Consider the following 20,781-nt stretch of genomic DNA (forward strand, 5'->3'; position numbering starts at 1 on the left):
GACAAGGTGTCAGTCCGTGACGTAAATAAGAACGAATGAATGAATGAATGAGCTTAGATGTCAAAATCCATAGACAAAAAAGAGGTGTCAATGTCATTGTCATTACTGTCAAAGTAAGGTCAGTGTCCGAATCACAGGTCCGAATCATAGATATCTGGGTATTTCGCCGAAACAGTAAATTTTCTGTGTCCAGGCAGGCAAACACATGTTTTTTTATATCTATCTGTATAAAACTATTTTTATGAGAAAGTTCATCAAAAGTTTTATTTGTTTTTGCTATTACAATAGCAGAAACTACAAATAATACCGTAGAAAAACTTAATCAAAAGTCGTTTTTCTAATTTCCTTGTCATGTCCATTACTGTTGTTTGCCAAAATGAAGGCTCATTATAACAAATTGAAGCGTAATTTAATTCTTATAGCACTCTCTTTACATTTGAGAAACGTTTGGCTATCGGAAAATAAAAACTTTAAATGTCAAATACTTATAGGAAGAAAATAAAGTGAAGTTAAGTTCTTGTCCAGATCAAAAGTATAATTTCCCTGGGTCTTCGTTTCGACCATTGTTGTAACGAAACGAAAAAACTTAGAATGTAACGCACTGCACCACTACACTCGGCCATTTCGTCCCAAGAGGCCATTGAGGCAGGACAGCACGTCGTTGATCAGTTTCGCGACAAATCGCATAAATAGGTCCCTCCTTGGGTTTTTGTTTACTAAAAAGTCAATTTCTTTGGACGGTTTTTTGCAACTAAACAATGGATTAATTTTATTGTTTATTTACACAAATGTAGTGTCTGTAGGGGTAAACCCATGATTTAAATAGTAAATGTATAGGGTAAATAGGTTTTTGTCTGTGGTGTCTTTTAGGCATAAATCTAATTTCTTTGGTCCTAATTTCCTTGTTTTCCGTGGCATAAAATGACCTAGGAAATTATAAAAGACCATTAATAATTCGGCGTAAAGTCAAATTTTGAGTATTTCTTTATTGGAATAAGTTTAAAATTTAAATTTTAAGAAATAGGTATCAGAATAGATATAGAAAAACTTGTTTTTAACTTTTAACTCAATCTACTGCATTTATCTTCCTTAGTTGTGTAAAAAGGTCGTAATGATATAATATTCATTGGCATGTTTGCTTGCGAAAGTACACAAAAATAGGTCGAACAAAAAAAAAGCAAACCACAGAAGAAAACTTAGAGAAAAAAATATTTATAATAATTTCCTTGGCTACCAAAAATTTATGACCTCATAACTTTGTTTCTAAAACGAATTATGACACCCCNTTGATTTAATATTTATTAGCATGTTTGCTTGCGAAAGTACACAAAAATAGGTCGAACAAAAAAAAAGCAAACCACAGAAGAAAACTTAGAGAACAAAATATTTATAATAATTTCCTTGGCTACCAAAAATTTATGACCTCATAACTTTGTTTCTAAAACGAATTATGACACCCCTTCTAGATATATTAGCTTAGTTTTTACTACTTAATGCAACGGGAAACTAAAAAAAGTTAAAAACAGAAATAAAATTCGTGCCAAGGAAATTAGGCAAAATTGACCATTTTTGGCGAAATACCCATCTGTGGTCCGAATTCATGCCTCATTCATGGCACCTAAAACGTTGAAAAAAAGACCGAATTCTAAAGAAGAACGGTCACGCCCCATACAAAAAAACCCAGACCCGACAGAAACGAGACATACCTCAGATTTTTTGTCATGTCTTAATTAGTTAAATTATATATTTTTTATATTCGAAATCTATGTATAACACCAAAATATTACCCTTTGTTTTTGTTCAGGCGTTATACAAAAACCGGCCAAGTGCGAGTCGGACTCGCGCACCGAGGGTTCCGTACAAGGTTTACAAAGTTCGTTCATTACGATAATCGAGTCATAACTATGGTATTTTTGAATGATCAAACGAACTTACCAAGTGAAGTTCGATCTAAATTATCCTGTTTTCGCCGAAGAGATTTATTTTACCATGTAGTACCCCTGTACGACAACCCAATCCGCACACAATATTCAGCGTAGTAGTATTAAAAAACAAAAGAGCGGGCAACCCCACCCCTACCACGCTGTGGGCTCGGTGTCCGAGCGGTCTCATTATATTTAGAGAAGAGATGACATTGACGTTTACCTCCAGGGAAGAAGATATAGAAATCTTCGGGTTGGGAGGGACCTTAAATCTCTTCGGCGAAAACAGGATAATTTAGATCGAACTTCACTTGGTAAGTTCGTTTGATCATTCAATGAGGCTACCAGACGAGCCACTCACTTGGGGTGCTGGTCGAACATGATGGGCAGGAACTCGTCCACGGGCAGCACGCGCGCCAGCGGCTGCGCGGCCAGCAGCTTGGCGGCGCCGCGCCGGCTGAGCAGGGAGCCCGCGAGGCTACCAGACGAGCCACTCACTTGGGGTGCTGGTCGAACATGATGGGCAGGAACTCGTCCACGGGCAGCACGCGCGCCAGCGGCTGCGCGGCCAGCAGCTTGGCGGCGCCGCGCCGGCTGAGCAGGGAGCCCNAAAAAAAATATGTGATGTAACTAAAAATTTATGGTTTTCGTAATTTTTCCTTTATCGATGCTATAAGACGTTGCTTCGTACCAAATTTCAAGATTCTGAGTTCACGGCAAGCACCCTGTAGGTTTTGATTCCCTTGCAAGTGTCGAAAATTTGCGGCATAAACGGCTGTATCTTTTGATTGCGTTGGCTTAGAAGTTTTATTTTTTCACATCTTCAAGGGACAGCAGACCTGAGTAATTGATATAAATTTCAGCTTCATACCTCCACGCGTTCCTGAGAAAAAGGGTCTTGACAGACGGACGGACGGACAACAAAGTGATCCTATAAGGGTTCCGTTTTTTCCTTTTGAGGTACGGAACCCTAAAAACTAATACAAAATGCCTATTTATCACCAAAATTGGTAAATGTATGTACTTAAATGTCTATTACAGCTGCTATGGAATGTATCTAGGTGACCTGGAGATACAGCCGGATTATACAGGGTGGTTATACATATGGAACGATAAGTGATCTCACTTGATTATTTCTAAACTATACAAGATATCGAAAAACTAGTTACTGATTCTGAAAGTGCTTTACGAGCTCTTTCAAATGGTACCAATAATAGGTTACAGATTATGGAAGCTGGTAACATTGAATTTTTGGATTTTGTAACTTCTCGTTTCCACCTTGTATAATCCGGCTGTATCTCCAGGTCACCTAGATATATTCCATAGCAGCTGTAATAGACATTTAGGTACACATACATTTACCAATTTTGGTGATAAATAGGCATTTTGTATTAGTTTTTGTATAACGCCTGAACAAAAACAAAGGGTAATATTTTGGTGTTATACATAAGTAGATTTCGAATATAAAAAATATATAATTTAACTAATTAAGTCATGACAAAAAAACTTAGGTACCTATGTCTCGTTTCTGTCGGGCCTGGGTCACAGATGACCGTTCTTCTTTAATAATTTAATTATGGCTGCCACACAATACCAGCGTTATGTTTTAGGTTCTAACCAAGAGCATAACACAGTCATGCTGAGCTGAGTGGCAGCCATGTTGGTTCAATTTAAAGTGATGTAGTCTTTGGACTAAATATAAAATGTTTCTTTCTTTCAAATGGATGACTGATTGTGTATACTTACTTGTAATAAAAATTTAAATGATTGACAAATATTCCCCCTAATCCCTTGAGGTTTTCACCTCACTTGCCTGACGCGGTCTTCTTGAGAGAATTTGAAGTTACCTACCGACTAGGTACATAAATAGGCTGCCTACTACTTAACTTTTTTCAAGATACCTACAAAATTATAATGAGTTCATTCAATGATATTATATCTTAGAACGACCCAATTTCGGTCATCGATTTTAAATTGCGGATTTCGGAATAATATATTCGCAAAATAACATTAGGAAGCGACAGTTACTTCATAATCGGTTCAGCATTTTCGGAACAACTGTATTCATTAGTAGGAGCTAGTAAAGGTAGCAGACGCTGGAGGCATACCTAGTACTTAATGTTCATTTGTGGACGTCCTGTGGCAGAAATTATGATAGAAAAATAATAATACCTATATCAGAATCAGAACAATCTTGGTCTGTTAAAGATTCTGTTCAATCATTACAAAGTTACGTTTAGTTATTGGTTTTTTAAATAAATAAATATCCTTGGGCATTGCATTGCGTCTTTGTAGCAAAGCTTGTACTATGGGTAATAGACAACGGATTAAACATACATAAATACTTTTTTTTGTAAATTCATACTTCATATAGATAGAAAATACCCAGTCTAATACAAACAAATGTGTATATCCACACAAATGTTTCTACTGCGAGGGAATCGAACCCGCGACCTCTTGACTTAAAAGTGCGTTACGATTACGAACCAATACACCAAACGGCCGACGATAGTAGTCAATTATCTACTCGTAAGTATGAATAAACTCCAAGTAGATAACAAAAAACTCATTAATTTAAATTATTAGGTATAATATTTTTATGGTGAGGAAATTATAAACCAAAGATTTATTGATATAAATAAGTTTATTTATTAAATACGGCGGAATGAACATGGAATAATGTTACACATAATAAATACGATGCATATTGGAACTCACAACACATAGATATTGTGTATATTATATGGTTGATTAATAAACTATTAGTGACTATTATGTAGCGTACTTTCAAATCTACTCAACGTGATGAAACATAAAATAGTAGATAATACAAAGATCTTATTATGATCTACATGAATGTACTCACTACATTATTATACGAAAAGTTTGAAACGTTTGGTCACATTTAGAATATTTCTACTACAGTAAATACGCAGTTCTTCTACTATGTAAACAGTAAAATTCTATCATCCCTTACTTAATATACCTTCGATGAAAGCCTTCAGGTGGATACCAAAGTCTTGGATATGTGGGTAGGTAGTAGATCAGAACAGGCTATTCAGTTAGAAATACGAATTTACAATGTCAATAGTCAGTACCTAATTGACGATTTCTTAAAATATCGTGCTACGAAAGTCACTTAGCACCGAGTAAGGAGATATAATTACATATATTATGCTTGAATAATGCATCAGTGTTACTATCTAATCGTAATAATAATATGTACCTAAATAACAAATTCGTAGATACACCAACAACGTAAACTAAGTACAAAAGACTCAACAAAAACTCTCATACGCTGATAAAAACAAAGTTGTCACTTAACGTGAATGAGTGTATTGTAACAATTTAGAGAAGACAAATATACAAACAATTATTAAAATAATAATTTCAAACTCGCATTCTCAAAAGTCTTGTAAAAAATAACTTAAAACTATTTTAAAGCGAATCTGACATGATTTTTTAATAAATAAGTACAAAGATTGGGTCCATGTGATTACATTGTGAACCATAGACAAGTGTCATGTTCGCTTTAATAGTTTTAAAGAATAACGTAATGGGGATTGAAGTTATTTAGCGTTTAGAGTTCGTCGTGTTTAGGGCCTGAGAACTCCTCGTGGCTGATGAAGCCGTTTTTGTCCTTGTCCTCGTGTTGGAAGATTTCCTCGACGAGCTTGTCGTGGCTTTCGAGCATCTGCTTGATGTCCTCGCTGATCTCAGCACCATCCGAAGGCACCATTTGCTTCTTCAGGTACTCGCTTACCTGAGAACAAGACAAACAAATGATAAGATACACCGAAGAAGGCGTTTTGTAACTCCACCGTTTATTCCAGACTTCACTATCATCGGAAGAGACAAAGGTGTAACAGAAACTTGTGTAATACGACGTCGCGGATCGGCTTTCTATTCATTAATGTTCCTGGGAACGGCAGCTATTGTTTGTTTTATTAATTAATTCTATGAGATACAATTTCAATTAAAAGTTTTAATAAAGAATTAATTAAAGTGATGCACTTGAAATGTAGATAATAATACTGATTGAATTACGTTAATTGCGAAAGGATTGCATGCTTTCTTTGTTAGAATAAAGTTAAGTTGGAATGGCGTTTATTGCGTGACAATTAGCATTGAAAGAAAAGAAAATATTATGTACCTACACAATAGAATAGCAGGGACTATTTTAATTATTAGGTAGTTATTTACAACAGATAGGTACGTGCTGGATGCCAATAGTTTTGAGAAAGGCTGAGAGACAGCCACCATTGTCGATCTTTAAAGGATGTACAAGATCTGCAAATAAGGCGATAGTCACACGTAGCCTGTACCCGCTCCTCCACAAACTTGCCGCCAAGGTGCCTGCAGAAAGCGGAAACTGGTGATCGGGCGGAGACTACTTCCGGCGCGGCGTGTCATTTCTATAAAGAAAAGTCGTCTTCGTTCCTATTTTTTGGTCGGTAGTGTAGTAAGACATAGAGGAACAGTTTCATAAGTAAAAGTAGCTACCTACGTAAAGCAATTATACACTGCTTGGTAGCAAAGTTAGAGTTATAATAGTCTGAGTTGAAGTAGGTGGATTAATAATAATTAAGAAGAAAACATAGTAAGTATACGAGTTTGTATTACCAAAGATAGTAGAAGAATGAAAACCTAAAGGTTCCGCCACGAGTTTGTAGCCCGCGTGCGCGATGGCGATGGCGTTGGCAATCTTACTAAATTCTACAGATCGCCATCGCCATCGCACTTGGTTTGACTGAACTTTAAAGCTATTTCTCTGTGCGCTGGTCCACCGCGACTGACGCAGTTGCATGCAACACCTCCTCCTTAGCAGACCGAAGCGAAGACCCATCCAAGGCGGACCACCACCTGACAACTAACCTCTTCTCTCGACAGCTCTTTGTCGCCGTCCGAGTCCATAGCTTGGAATGCCAGCTCAATACTCACTTCTTCGCGGGACAGGAGGTTGTCTTTGTCGGCGTCGATCTCCTTGAAGACGTTGGTGGTGGGCGGCGAGTCGCCGATGTTGATGAGTTCCACCTCAAAGTGCAGGGTGGCGTGGGGCGGGATCACGTTGCCAGCTCCGCGCTCGCCGTAGCCAAGAGACGAGGGGATGGTCAGCTTACGCTTCTCGCCTGGAACGTGAAAGGGAAGGAGTTACAAAACTAAAAGAGTCAGTTAAGAAACAAATAATGACTGAGTTTCTTGCGCTGCTTCTTCTCAGCACTGGCCCATTTATTGTCCCGAAGACTGCTTCGGGTACCACTGGGTAGGGACGTCTACAAGTGCTTTCTAAAAGCCTATTTGCAAAAATAAACGAGTTTTATTTAATGTAGCAAGTGTTTTTCGTGTTTCTTTTTATTTAAATGAGTTAATCCCTCTGCCTAAAATGAGTTACCTACGTGTGAAATAGTCCAGTGGATAACGAGTGGTATTTAAACAATAGCATCCTATTATTTGTAGGACTATAAAATAATAATAGTTCACCATGTGGCTGCAGCCTTATCCTACCTAGCAGCTTACGTCTCTACCAATGTGTTAACTTTCATTCACACATTATTTATTTTTATTACGCAGAGAATATAATCTTAAGTACAGGATTAGGGTTTACGAACGTTTCTACTTTGACATAAGTATTTTATCAACAAAAGTGAGAAAAAAGTTATTGTGGAAAATCAAGGGTAACAAAGGTTTTGTTGGGGACACCTAAGTAAGCACTTTATGTCGGGAAACTATTTATAAACAACTTAGGCTGCTTATGATTTTGTCTCTCATTTTTGCTTTTTTTGTAACTAACTGTCCGTGACTTCGTTCGTAAGCGACGAAGCCGTTTAAATTTAAAGTAGATCTTAGATATTCAGAGATTCAGATTCAATCAAAACGTCTCTTGTATATCAGTTTTATTTAATAACTTTACTTAAGTACACATTTTAATTAAGTTACATAAAAGTAACACAGACCCACAGCTAGTTTCGTAAGGTTTCTCTACTTTCCACGTGCATAATGTGCATTACAACTTTCGGAAGAAACTGACTAAATTAGAGTGAAAACCATATAAAAACCATTACGCAGTTTAGTACAATATTTACGCGAACAAACGAATGTTACGACTGTACTCGTACAAGAGATTTAATTGGTCTATCCATGCCATAAGAAGCGGGCTAAGTTTTATTCCGATGTAGAAAGTAAATATTTCGGTCAAGCAAAAATATTTTTTATTAATTCTAGTTGATTTGATTCATTAGTTAGTTATAATAACTACCTAATAGTTATTTAATTATTTCAACCATAATATTGAACTGCCTATAACACCACACGCCCATGGCGAGTTTTGGCAAATTAAGTATTTTTGAAAAGCAATCAACACTGAAGCACAAAATAGGAGCTGAAGTCTGCAATCATCGACGAATTGCAGTTGTTTAGAAAAAGAAAATGTGAAAAGCTACAGATAAAATAATAAGTGTAGGTAGTCATAACCTCTGTCTCCTCTCTAGATCGTAGGTAACCATTATCGGTCTACGTAATCTTATCCCAAAGCTTTTCTCGCTATAATAAGGCCTACGTTAAAGTTAACAATAAACCTTTCTACTCCGGCAAGTTCAACACACGAAGTAGCTGTCATCTCTGCATCAGACATCAGTTCTATTCTTTTGTTTTTTGTGAATAGACAATGCCAGAACATAGACAATCAGATGCTTATAGCGTTGATTATAATGTAGTTTATTAATAGTCAGCCGTATTCTCGTCTTATACACAGTGTCCAAGATTGTGGTTAATCAAATTTCATTGGGAAACAGGTCTAGAAATATTTAAATATTTACTTTTCTTAGATGTTCGGCTCTAAAGGCTCTTTTTCAAGTGTTTTTTTTTCCTTTCACATTTGCAAAACTAGAAAAGTTGCAGTACAGCCGAACAGACAACAGACTCGCTAGTATCGCTGGACGCTGGCAACAGTACATTCGAGGCAGGACCACACAATTATTACATGTCATCTGTAATAAGCTAGAAAGCCTTAAAGCGGCAGGTCGTTACGTACAATATTAGTAAGCCGCTTAGTATCTGTGTGCGGACAAAGCCGGGCGCCGAGCCTCTGCGGCCTTATTCAGCGAGTCCGGGCCATCTTGGATTAGACCGCCTCCTATGATGCGAGGAATTACTTGGAAATCGATTTAATAGTGCTGCTAGACGCCTTCTTTGTCTGGAGTACCAACCCACCTGTTTATTAAAAAGTTAGTTGTTTAAATAAACCCGCGCATCGCAAGCAAACCTAATTAAAAACTTTCTTCAATATTATTTGAAGTTAGGACAAACCTCACATTTTAGCTCAATGATATTTGTATGTTTTTAACCAAGTAATAGGCTTCGACTTCAAGTGAGATCGAGGTGAGGCGCAGAAATCTCAAGTAGGTAAAAGCTTTTCTAGGTACCTAACTGGACTTCCGGCAAGCCATTAGTGCGTCAGCAAGCAATTGTTGCCTGTCGCGTGTCGTTTTACTGGTACCTCGTACTTGAGCCAGCTTCCAGATCGTGATATGTCGACTTTTTGATGTCACAAGTTACATAATTTTAAAATGCTTGGTTTGAGTATGCCAGAACTTTGACTTCAGTAAAGAGGAATCGAAATTGACTTTAGCTAGCTGATAGCGATATCATCAGACAGTAATAATGACAACAATAAGTATTACTGTCATTCCTTCCTTCGGTAATGACTCTCCCGTGCGCGTGTTAAGTAACTTGCTTCTGAATGTAATGTAACTTCCTACTTTTTTTATATTTTTTTATATTTTTAAACCGGCAGACAGTGGTGACTGACTTTGTTGCGGCGCTTCTTCTCAGCACTTGCCAAATGTTTGTCTCGAAGCGCTGGTAGGGCAAAAAAAGAATGAGACATGTATAGGCTTCTTAAGAGCATTTGACGATTTGCAAGAACTAATTTAATTAGTCTAAACAAATAAAGAAAATTTTGATTTTGATTTTGATTTCCCCACATACCTACATACCTTGTGGCTATTCAACCATAATTTTTTCATCCCACACTGTATAGTGCCTGGTCCACTTAGGCTTAGTTGCACCACCTAACTTTGACCGTAACTTTGGCGATAACCGGTGTTTTTTGTTTGGAGTTTGACAGATTTCATCTTACCTTAACTTTGACGTTTGTCAAAGTTAAAGTAAGATGGTGCAACCCAGCCTTATTTATTGAGAATTTGAGCTGCTGTAATGAAGCTGATTAAATGCCCAGCAGCTGCGTACATTACTGCATTTAGCACAACACTCAATGAAAGAGAAGAAGTCGAGCTCAGAATAACAATACACTTAAGAACAGAATAAAGAGTGACCTCGTTACCTCCGATGACACAAGCAGTTTATAATGAACTCGCGAACGACATTCGAGGAGCACTATCGCGCACTTAGCTGAAGAAATGATAATATAATGGGGCATCTTTGTGTTTGCATCAGGGCATAACAACATCGGGGCACAGTATGAGGGAAGAGTAGTTAATAGTTATACTTGGTACGTGTCACGAAATTCCACTTCAAATGAATGTAAAATGAGTAACATGCATTATATGAAAGTTTTTAACGGTTTTTTGTGATGTTGGGTTGAGGGCTTAGATTTTTTTCAGAAATCGGGGTTAGTATTATTAAGGCAACTTTATTACGACTTTAGTATGGATTAGATTAAATCAGAATTATATAAGAATTTTCAGTAAAAGGTGCACGAGTGCGGCTCTTCTGAAACTCATCGCATTGTGACCTGGAATTAAGTTTCCTTCTCAGAGAGTAACTACCTGTTCTTTTGAAAACAAGTGAGCGACATAAAATAGCATTTGTGACACTTTTAAAAAATTATAACTAACCCTCAGAGGATGCTTTTTCCAATATCAAGGTGCATTATGTTCCAATTTTAAAAAAATAGTGAAATAACACTTAGCATTATAGTTTTTACTGATTGATCTAATCGGTCTTTCTTAATTCAGTGTAAAAATATTTTACTGTTTTCTATTTGACTCTGGTTATACGAATGAAGACGCTTCCACCTGCAGCCTGATCATCCCTTTACATCAAATGGGACTAATCCCACGCATCCCATCAAACGCTGCAACTCCTGTGTAGCCAGGATCAACAGCTTGACCGCCAATACACAATAAAGACTTTATTACTTTACTTTACTTTACTTTATTACAATAAATAACCAACCAGTGAAGGTCGCTTTCCATCAGATGAGATGCAGGCCGAGAGCTTCCTCGTTGTGGATAAAGGAAATTAAAAACAAAGATACTGACCGACACACATGTCGAGCAGGCCCTGGTCCCAGCCCTTGATGACCTGCCCCACGCCGATCTGGAAGGTGAAGGGCTGGTCGCGGTCGTAGCTGCAACAAAAGAGAACAACGTTAGACACAACATTCTATAATTAACAACAAGTAATGGTTTAAGTCGCGATTCGCTTGTAATAGGTACGGGACTATTCCCACCTGCAGCTCCTATGTAACTGAGATCTACTACAGCAAAACTGCCAATAAAAACCAAACCAACGAAGGCCAAGTTTGCCTAAAGTTAAACTGTCATTGAGGTAATGACGAAGTTAATCAATACTTAACTCAAATTAAATTCATTGCGGGTCCAAAGACAGTAACTTTCCCCCGGGACAAACTTGACTTTCACTAGTTGGGTTTTTTTTGGCGGTCAAGCTGTAGATCCTGGCTACACAGGAGCTGCAGCAGTAGGAAACAGAGGTAGGAATAGTCCCATACACGCTAGTGTAAGGTAGGTAAAAAAAGAGTTTAATATTCCAAATCTAACGGTTCGGAGTATTACCTAACAAACGAGCTGTTAACCGTCAGCGTTTCCCGCTCACCAGCTAACTGCCCAAATCGTGTCAAAATTATGGGAATTAGAAAATTAGTGCGCCGGATTACCCCAAACGCAGCCCACGCGCATCCAATTACACGACTGCTGGGCCCAATTAGGTGCAGCGGCCATTTTGGCGAAAGGAAAGGTCACGTGACGCAACGATATTCACAAACGTATCTAGCAATTAGCAGATAGGTTAGTTTACGCGTTGTTGCTAAATTGCTAATTAAGATTTTTATGGGAGTAGGTATTTTGTTTCATTGATTATAAAATACAAGTATTTTTAGGCCACTATCCTTTTGACTGCAGAGTACAAGTTAAAAGGACACATCCACCAAAAAGGTGTCTCATGCATGTACCTAAATTCCCTTCAAAGCATAGAGATTTTTCCGATCAGATACTATAATCCGGTCGAGAAATAAAGTTTTTCCCGCTAGAACACAGGCGATGACCCGGATAACCAGGTGAGTGCAAACGTTATTTTATCTAAGCTACAATGTGCACTCGAATTTATGCCGTGTCAACGCAGCCGTTTCGCAAAATTTAAAACCGCTGGTTAATTCTTGGGCGGTTATTAACGTGGTGCATAATATTTAACGGCTAGTGCCGCCATATATCCGGCCGGGCATCTGATAAATCCGGCAACACTATTATTGTAGGCCTTTGTTCGACGCGCCAACGACCGCCGCGGTAATGTAAGGCCCATTCCGGTTTCCTATGCTCGGTTTTTATACTATGACGGTTTGTGTATCGATTTTATGTTGTCATAGGCATTTTTATAATGTCGCACAGGGTTATAATATTTTCACAATTTTATTTCAGCAGTTGTGGAACGGCAGAGGAAAGTTTTATTTCAGGGTGGACTGAGACCATGCTTCCATATAGCTAGTAGCAGTCAGTAGATACATCTTTGACATCGTCTTTCTACAAATGAGCTCTGAACATAATTGTGTAATGCAAACAGGCAAGCAGGTATTAATCTTAACTCCAGATAGCATACGTATATGTATCTAATACTAGCCCACTCGATTGTACTACGAATACGATAGTTCAAAGCATTATCGCTGGAACGAGATGTTCTCAATACGTAGGTAACCATGAAGTGGGATGGGATTGCTACAGCTACGGCGCGCGTTCAGTGCTACACCCGCTACGACTGCTACGAGAAAACAGGCACGATATTATTCCAAATTTCCCGATTATCGCACCTCTACCAAACAGCTCCAAAGCTCCATGTCGCACAGCTTCAAAGCTACTTGCATTTAATCAAAACTTTCTATTACGAGTGTGGAAAGCTTACTATGCAATCATGAAAATATAAACTAACAATTTTTGTTTACATCATCTTAACAAAGTTAAATATGCGCGCTCTTTTCATGCATCTTTCAGTAAGAAGGGTAAGCACAGACTACAAACATTTATTATTTTACAAGACTCTACTTTTTAAATGTAAATAGGCTACAGATACCTACATTGTTAAAATATTATTCTCGTGATAATTTACTACACTATAGCGTAAAAAGCATTTATAAATATTTTCCAAAACGCCAGTTAATTTGCGACTTGGCTAACTCTATTATTTTTGTATTGAACGATCAATTTGCAAAACGGTTTGAATAAACTGTGTGCGAGGCTAGTGATGCCTTATCATTTTGAAATAGAGGGAAAATGTTTGAATTTTGTGAATAAAAGGAATTAGCATTCAATCCAAAACATGGTTTAGATGGCTTTTATGTACCAATATATCATCCGTTTTATTTATCAACTGTATAAAATATATATTGAATTTTGATTTGTAACCTTTACAATGCTAGACTTCTTCAGCCGATATTTCCTACACGATTTCAAATGTGTAACATCATCATCACCAAAATTTCATCCCCAAGACGTCCACTGCTGAAGAAAATCCTCTACCAATAATTTTAAAAACGTCCAGTTGGTAGATTGTAAAATCGTTTCTGACATTTAAATACTGAGTTCGTCTCCAAGTAACGCAAGTCCCACCGCCCTGATAATATACAGCATGCTCCATAATTCCAACTGCGTTCCAGCATGTATCCAGGAATTTAATATACATTGAGGAACAGTCTCGGCGAGACGGGATCGCGACTTAAGATGAATCGTGTTATTTGCTGATGACACATCTTTGATTTTTAATATTGATAGAAGTAAAAATAACTTTGACGATGTAAATAATGCACTAACAAGAGTTTTAAGTTGGTTCACTACAAATAATTTACAACTCAATGCAAAGAAAACAAAATGTATAAAATTCTCTTTGCCTAACGTAAAAACAGTTAGTACCCAAATAGAACTTAATAATAATGCAATCGATCTGGTAGACTCTACTATATTTCTGGGAATTACCCTGGACTCAAAACTCCAGTGGGGCCCCCATATAGAAACTCTGGCGGGAAAGCTCAGCTCAGCGGCTTTTGCAATAAAAAGGATACGGTCATTAACCGATGTTTCAACAGCTCGCTTAGTCTACTTTAGCTACTTTCATAGCCTAATGTCATATGGAATCATGCTATGGGGCAAAGCTGCAGATTTTGAAACAATATTTATTTTGCAAAAACGTGCGATAAGATACTTGTATAAAATGAAAGCAAGAGCATCCCTTAGAGAATTGTTTAAAGAAATTGGCATTCTCACGGCCGCTTCACAATACATCTTAAACTGTATTCTATTTATTCAAAAAAATATTACTGAATTCAAAAAGAAAAGTGATATTCACCAAATTAACACTAGAAATAAAAATAAATTGGCTATACCCGCTTTTAGACTTAATAAAGTGTTTGCCACTTTTATGGGACAAGGTATCCATTTTTATAACAAAGTCCCTGATAAATATAAAGAGCTACCGTATAATAAATTTAAAGATATAGTTAAAGATCACATGCTTAAAAAAGCCTATTATACAACTCGAGATTTTCTTAATGATAAGTCATCCTGGGAGTAGGATTATGGTCCTCTCATGCTCGCACTAAAAAGAATTAAAATGAAAAGTAATGTATAAACTAATAATAATTTCTCAAATGTTATAGTGTCATGCTTCTCAACCTAGACTGTTACTTAGCTTTATTATTATTTTTTTTTTTAAAGAGATAACTTGGCATTGTCATTCTCACTAAAATGTCTCTGGGGTGGTGGCGTAGTGAGGCGGGTCGTTACATTCCCTCTAATATGGTCGAGTGAAGCGATGGCTGGTTCACTCGTCATGTCTGTGAACAGGCGCTGCTTTCGGGGACTGTTATTCAAATTTATGAATGCGAGTCATTTCTACTAGTACCTTAATATGTTAGTCTAGATATTAGCACGTCACTACCTTGTTTAATATACCACGCAATCTTGTATACCTACCCATTCTTATGAAACACCATACAAGAATGCATGGTAAATTCAGTGAACTGCTCCTGAATCGAATGTACCTACTACTACTATTTCTATTTATTTATATTAACCGGCAGACAGTGGTGACTGAGTTTGTTGCGGCGCTTCTTCTCAGCACTTGCCAAATGTTGGTCTCGAAGCGCTGGTAGGGTAAAAAGATTATGAGACATGTAGAGGCTCCTTAAGAGCATATTTTATGACGATTTGTAAGAACTATTTATTAGTCTAAACAAATAAAGAAATTTTGACTTTGACTTTGACTTTGACTTTAAGAATCAAGATCCTTGCAATAGCATGATACAATCTATAAGGAACATATTATTAACAAATATCTTGCCAATATTGTAACACAAACTAACATCAACCACGTTAGCTATTCAAATTTAAAAAAACCCGTTACCTACTTTGTTTAATCATAAAACTAAAACCCAAAACTAACTAGGTACTCTTACAAGCTCGTATTTTCGCTATTCCATTTCGGTTCGGCCGCCACAAATAAAAATACATTTTTTGCGAGTTCTAAAAGTTTTGATTTTATGAATTCCTACTTTTTCATTCGTTGTGTTTGAAAATGATTCACGTCTCGGAAAAGTACCGCACTATTGAAAAATCCTCCATGCATGACAAAAATCCTGGATGTTGTTTAAGTTAAGAATACACTACAGTCTATTCTGTTTAAAAATTTATTTAAATCTTGTCCAAAATAAACATGCTCATCCTAATTTGCTTCTATAACCTGTATCATTGTTCGCAATGTCTTGCAAGAAGGTCGGAATAGCTCGCTGTGGTTTCTGCAGGGTTGCCAGCTTGAATTGTATTAATGAGGACTCAGGAAAGTGATTTCCACGAAGTTAAGGGCACAATGCTGCTGCACATCTATATATATAAAAGAAAGTCGTGTTAGTTACACCACTTATAACTCAAGAACGGCTGAACCGATTTAGCTGAAAATTGTCAGGGAGGTAGTTTAGAGCCAGGAGAAGGACATAGGAGAGGACACTTTTTATCCCGTTCGAAATAAAAAAAAGTCTGCTTATTTATTGCCATTAAGGCGGAACAAAGTTCGCCGGGTCAGCTAGTTAATTATAATTGTCCTGGGATGAAGTGAACTTGCACTAAGTAAGAAGTGTAAAAGTGCTCTTTAAAAGCCTATTTTGCAAAATAAATGAGTTTCACAAGTTTTTTTATAAAGATTTATAAGCTGGAGGAAGAGTCTTAGCTTCTAATTTGACTTCGAGAATAGGAATGGTGCACCAAGGATTCAATGTAACAGATCTAAGTAAGTATGTATACAAAATATTGCGATGGACATCGCTGTGCGACAGGGTGGCACTGCTCAGTTTTACTTTCACTTTCATTGTATGTTTTATTTTATGTCACCTATGTCTTATTTACTTTTTTTTCTATTATTTACATCTTTTGTCTTCTGTGATGTCCATGGCAATAAATGTTTCTTTCTTTCTTTCTTTCTTTCTTTCTTTCAAATACTCTACTTTAACTGAAAGTCACTTCTTAGCAAAGAGGCAGCCCTATTTGAATTAGAAGCTAATACTATGCCTTAAGACTCGATTTGGTATTAGTGTTGAAAACAAAGCATTTACCGACGGAAAAAAGCCTAACTACAATGTGATGATTATGATGATTTCTCTAAATGTGCAAAACCGATTACGTCCCACTTTAATAGTAAGATCATGGAGGCGTAACACTTCTGCCTACTAAAACTTCTACACGACTGCTGCATTTTAAACTTCTCTTTTTAGATTCCAGCTCTTTAACACCAGTTTAACACCCTAAACATCAACCACAGAGTAGCAATTTCGCAAGAAGCAGGTCGCACGCAGCGTCCGACTCTCACGGACACTACATTATTCTCGTCTGCATTTATGCAATCTGTCTGAGAATTTGAAGAGATTTCAGTGCAACTATGGAAATTCTTATTTTGCAATCTGTAATTATTGTGAATTTTAGCGGGTCAACTATCTAAATATTGTGTTTAAAACATATTTGCAGAGCAGGACTTTAGATGTTAGCATTTTATTGAGATTTACTTTGCAGCCACTGCGAGGTGCGCCGGCGCACTCCCGCGGCTGTTGCGTCAGCGGGTCAGCGGTTAATATGCGCGTAGAGCATCCTTGCGAAACTCTTAGATTACAATCACACATGTAATCTTGAAGAAAGTTATCAACAGACGCCAGAATTTGTTTTTTCACATTCTATTTAATACTGTAATGGTTTTGACGTTGCTATTGTACAATTTTTGACTTGTATATCGTTTCTGTTAAGTTAAAATGTAATGTGAAATCAGGATCAGTTCATTAATATATCTCTGGAACTTTTTAATACCATCAAAGTTATCTGATCCGTAAATATTAAAAAATCACACATTTCCGCGTGGCGTGGAAGCTTTTTGCCAAATGAATACGGCGCCACTTTAGCTGCGTACGGCGGCCGGAGAGCAAAGGGCGTAGGGTTTGTAAAAGTGCGCTATATCGGGAAGCAATATTGCTGATAGAGCGGTACTCTACCAAAGTTTTTTGCTATTTTATCATATCTTGGTTGTAAGGGTTTTTGTGCAATTACTTAGCCGAATCGTTATTTAATGTTTGTCTAATTTAATTCAAGGTGTAGCGCAGATAATGTTATTATTAGACTGATCATATTATAATTTTGGAAAGTAAAAGTCATATTTCGTAAGTTCTGTAATTGATTTGAGGAATAATTTTAGGTATTCATTGAGTACCGTGTAGTTTCAAAATTCGTACAAAAACAACATATTTTATTTTTATGTTAAACTAAATTAATCTACACGTCTTGTAACGGCAGAGGAACCATACCCTTCTCACACTAGTTCGAATTTAGACTTTTATATCAATATAGTTCACTTATAGTGAGCTCAGCATATATGGCTTCTCATTGAATGGACCAAAGCAATCATTTCTCGGGCACTTCCACTTTATATCTGCGGAGTCTCCGGGGGAGTGCACCCGACCTGTTGCGAAGCCTCGGAAATGACACTCCTCCAATAAATACCATAATCGAGGAAGAAGCAGCAGCTTATTTCAAAGACTGCTTGAAAATTGTTTTTAATAAAAGAAGTAGTTATTCCGCTGGGGCAGGAAAGTTCTTGAGTGGCGACCACGAGCCGGAAGACGTAGCGTGGGCAGGCCTCCCACTAGGTGGACCGACGACCTGGTGAGGGTCGCGGGAGGTGCATGGATACGATCGGCGCAGGACCGGTCTTTGTGGAAATCCTTGGGGGAAGCCTGTGTCCAGCATTGGACGTCTTTCGGCTGAAACGAACAAACGAAGTAGTTATTTAGTCCGTGAGATAGGTACTCATAGTTTGGTATATTCTTCCTTTTGACCATTTCGGAGCTTTTCATAGCTGGTTACGAAATGGGGAAAAAAACAATTTTGAAGCTGGCATAAGAAGCCAGCTATTCGCTATTGTATTCAGAATTGTTAATCTTAAAAGAAGTGGTAGTGGGCGGTACCTAGACTACGTAAAACTGAAGGTCGTTAAAAGGCAGAAATTTCTCAAGTGCTACCTGAGACCTGTGCGTTGTGCATTGCGCAGGCCTATTTAAAAGCTACTTTGATTTAATTCAATGGTCTAATTTGTGTAAAGTTTTGCAACAGAACCTACTGAATCTTCGGTTGTAACATTAAATACCTAGTTGGCTTTGGGGATTTTTCAGATTAATAGCAACTCGCCAGCAAATTCATTATTATTTTTGTAAGAACATTCAATTAAAATGTATCGAGTTAAGAATAATTTGATGCTGTAAATCGAAGTTTGCGATCGACCGAAATCTAATCATTCAATTTATTTTCAGTACCTAGTTTGATTTCGTAATAAGCAAGCAATTTGATAGAGAAAATTAACAATCTGCAGAAGGATCTGTGATCTCAACGTCAGTCATTGCTTTATTGCAAAAGCTTAAAAGGTAGCTGAAGTTAACCCGATCGCGACATGTTTAAACGCCTTTTGCAGGTATAGCCTAAAACCCTCTAGCTGCCATTTCATGCATTTTCCTGACAAGGTAGGTATAAAAAGTTAAGAATATTTTCTTCCGTCGGCCGTTTGGTGTAGTGGTTCGAAACGGTTCGATTCCCGCACAGTACAAACATTTGTGTGCATGAACATATTTGTTTGTATTGGACTGGATGTTTTCTATGTATAATTTGTATGTATTTACAAAAAAAAGTATTTACGAGTATTTTTATATCCGTTGTCTAGTATCTACCCATAGTAGGTACAAGCTTTGCTTAGTTTGGGACTAGAAGCGCAGTATAAAATGTCCAAGGATTTTTTAATACTTTCGCAATGACAGTGGGTATTGGGTATGTTTTTACAGGATCACTCAGAGCGTGTTCAGACGTCAGAGATTATTCGTTTAGCATAGTGTTCGTTGCATAATTGGCTGCGCAATGGGCCTGCGCCGGACCCGCCGGGTCCACTTTCACTGGTAAACGACCTTTCGATTGCCGAGACACGCACTCTTACATATCTCATACGTCTGCACGTAGGTATCATGGCGGCGATGGCTTTCTTACGAGTATATTTAAACCAAGAGTAGCGAAATTATTCAAAGTGGGTAAAAAAGGCTTCAGAGGATGTACGGGAAAAACTTGATAGTTATAATGATGTTAGACATAATACAATTGCTATTTATGACAAAACGAAACACAGCAAATTTTTACCAAAAATATTGTGAAATTTTGAAGTAGTTAACAAACATTTAGGTATAATGTTAAATATGCATGACGAACCACATCAAAGGTTCAAATACATCTATCAAATTCGGTATAAGCAGTAATATTATAAACTATTAAAGATACGAATGATCAAATTAAGTGCTGAAAAGCCTGCTAATCGGCTTATGTGAACATTGGGCCCGAGCGCGCTCGTCACACATAGGTAGATTTCAATGATTTAGGCGGCCAAAAATATTTTTTGATTGAAATTAGTTATAAGTACAAAATTAAATTAAAATAAACCATTTTTGACTGATTTCTTTTATTATTAATGATAATAAAACATTTTTTCACTTAAATATAGAAATTTAAAAAAAAATATATTAAAAAGTTTCATTGTTATCATTGATACCCCATCGTGTGTGGTATCGTTGGATAGGTCATTTAAAATGACTTAGGGGTTTCTAAGACTATTTTTTGATTTAGTGATCCGTTTGCAAAATATTAAAGTTTAAAGTGATAATTTTTTTTTCGAAAATGGCGTCCCCCCTCTAAAAACTAAAGTGTTGGTTTGAAAAATCTGGAAAAAATCATAATTATAGTGCTTTTCATGAACTTTTAAGGAAAACGGTTAAGATAGATCAGTTAGTTCAAGAGTAATAGTCGTTTAACTCGTGTAAAATTTCATACTTAATAAAAAATCCTTAGAAGAAAATATTAAAAGTGACTTTAGATGAAGTAATTGCTTGCTTATGAAATATATTATGGTAACGACTGACAACTACGGAACCCTACACTGCGCTTGGAACGACACGCACTTGGCAAATTTTTGTATTTTTATAAAATAACAATAAGTAGGTAGGTATATCAATCTCACTTTGAGAGCATTCCTCATTGGGTCACTACTTGCTACTTGG

The 20,781-nt window shown here is 37.1% G+C and overlaps 1 protein-coding gene across 1 annotated transcript in view; it reads right to left on the reverse strand.

The window, feature by feature from the left end:
* Positions 1-4,586: 4,586 nt before the first annotated feature.
* The window catches only part of Fkbp14 (peptidyl-prolyl cis-trans isomerase Fkb14), a 66,358-nt gene continuing 50,163 nt past the window's right edge, over positions 4,587-20,781 (reverse strand). The window contains exons 2-4 of the mRNA XM_028313667.1: positions 11,204-11,292; positions 6,864-7,051; positions 4,587-5,685 (exon numbers count right to left, since the gene is read on the reverse strand). Of these exons, the coding sequence (XP_028169468.1) occupies positions 5,503-5,685; positions 6,864-7,051; positions 11,204-11,292 (460 nt within the window). The 3' untranslated portion in view covers positions 4,587-5,502. The remainder of the gene's footprint in view (positions 5,686-6,863; positions 7,052-11,203; positions 11,293-20,781) is intronic.

The sequence above is a fragment of the Ostrinia furnacalis genome, unplaced genomic scaffold (genome assembly GCF_004193835.3).
Source record: "Ostrinia furnacalis isolate ACB-3 unplaced genomic scaffold, ASM419383v2 OfSCF4318, whole genome shotgun sequence".
NCBI classification, from domain to species: Eukaryota; Metazoa; Arthropoda; class Insecta; order Lepidoptera; family Crambidae; genus Ostrinia; species Ostrinia furnacalis.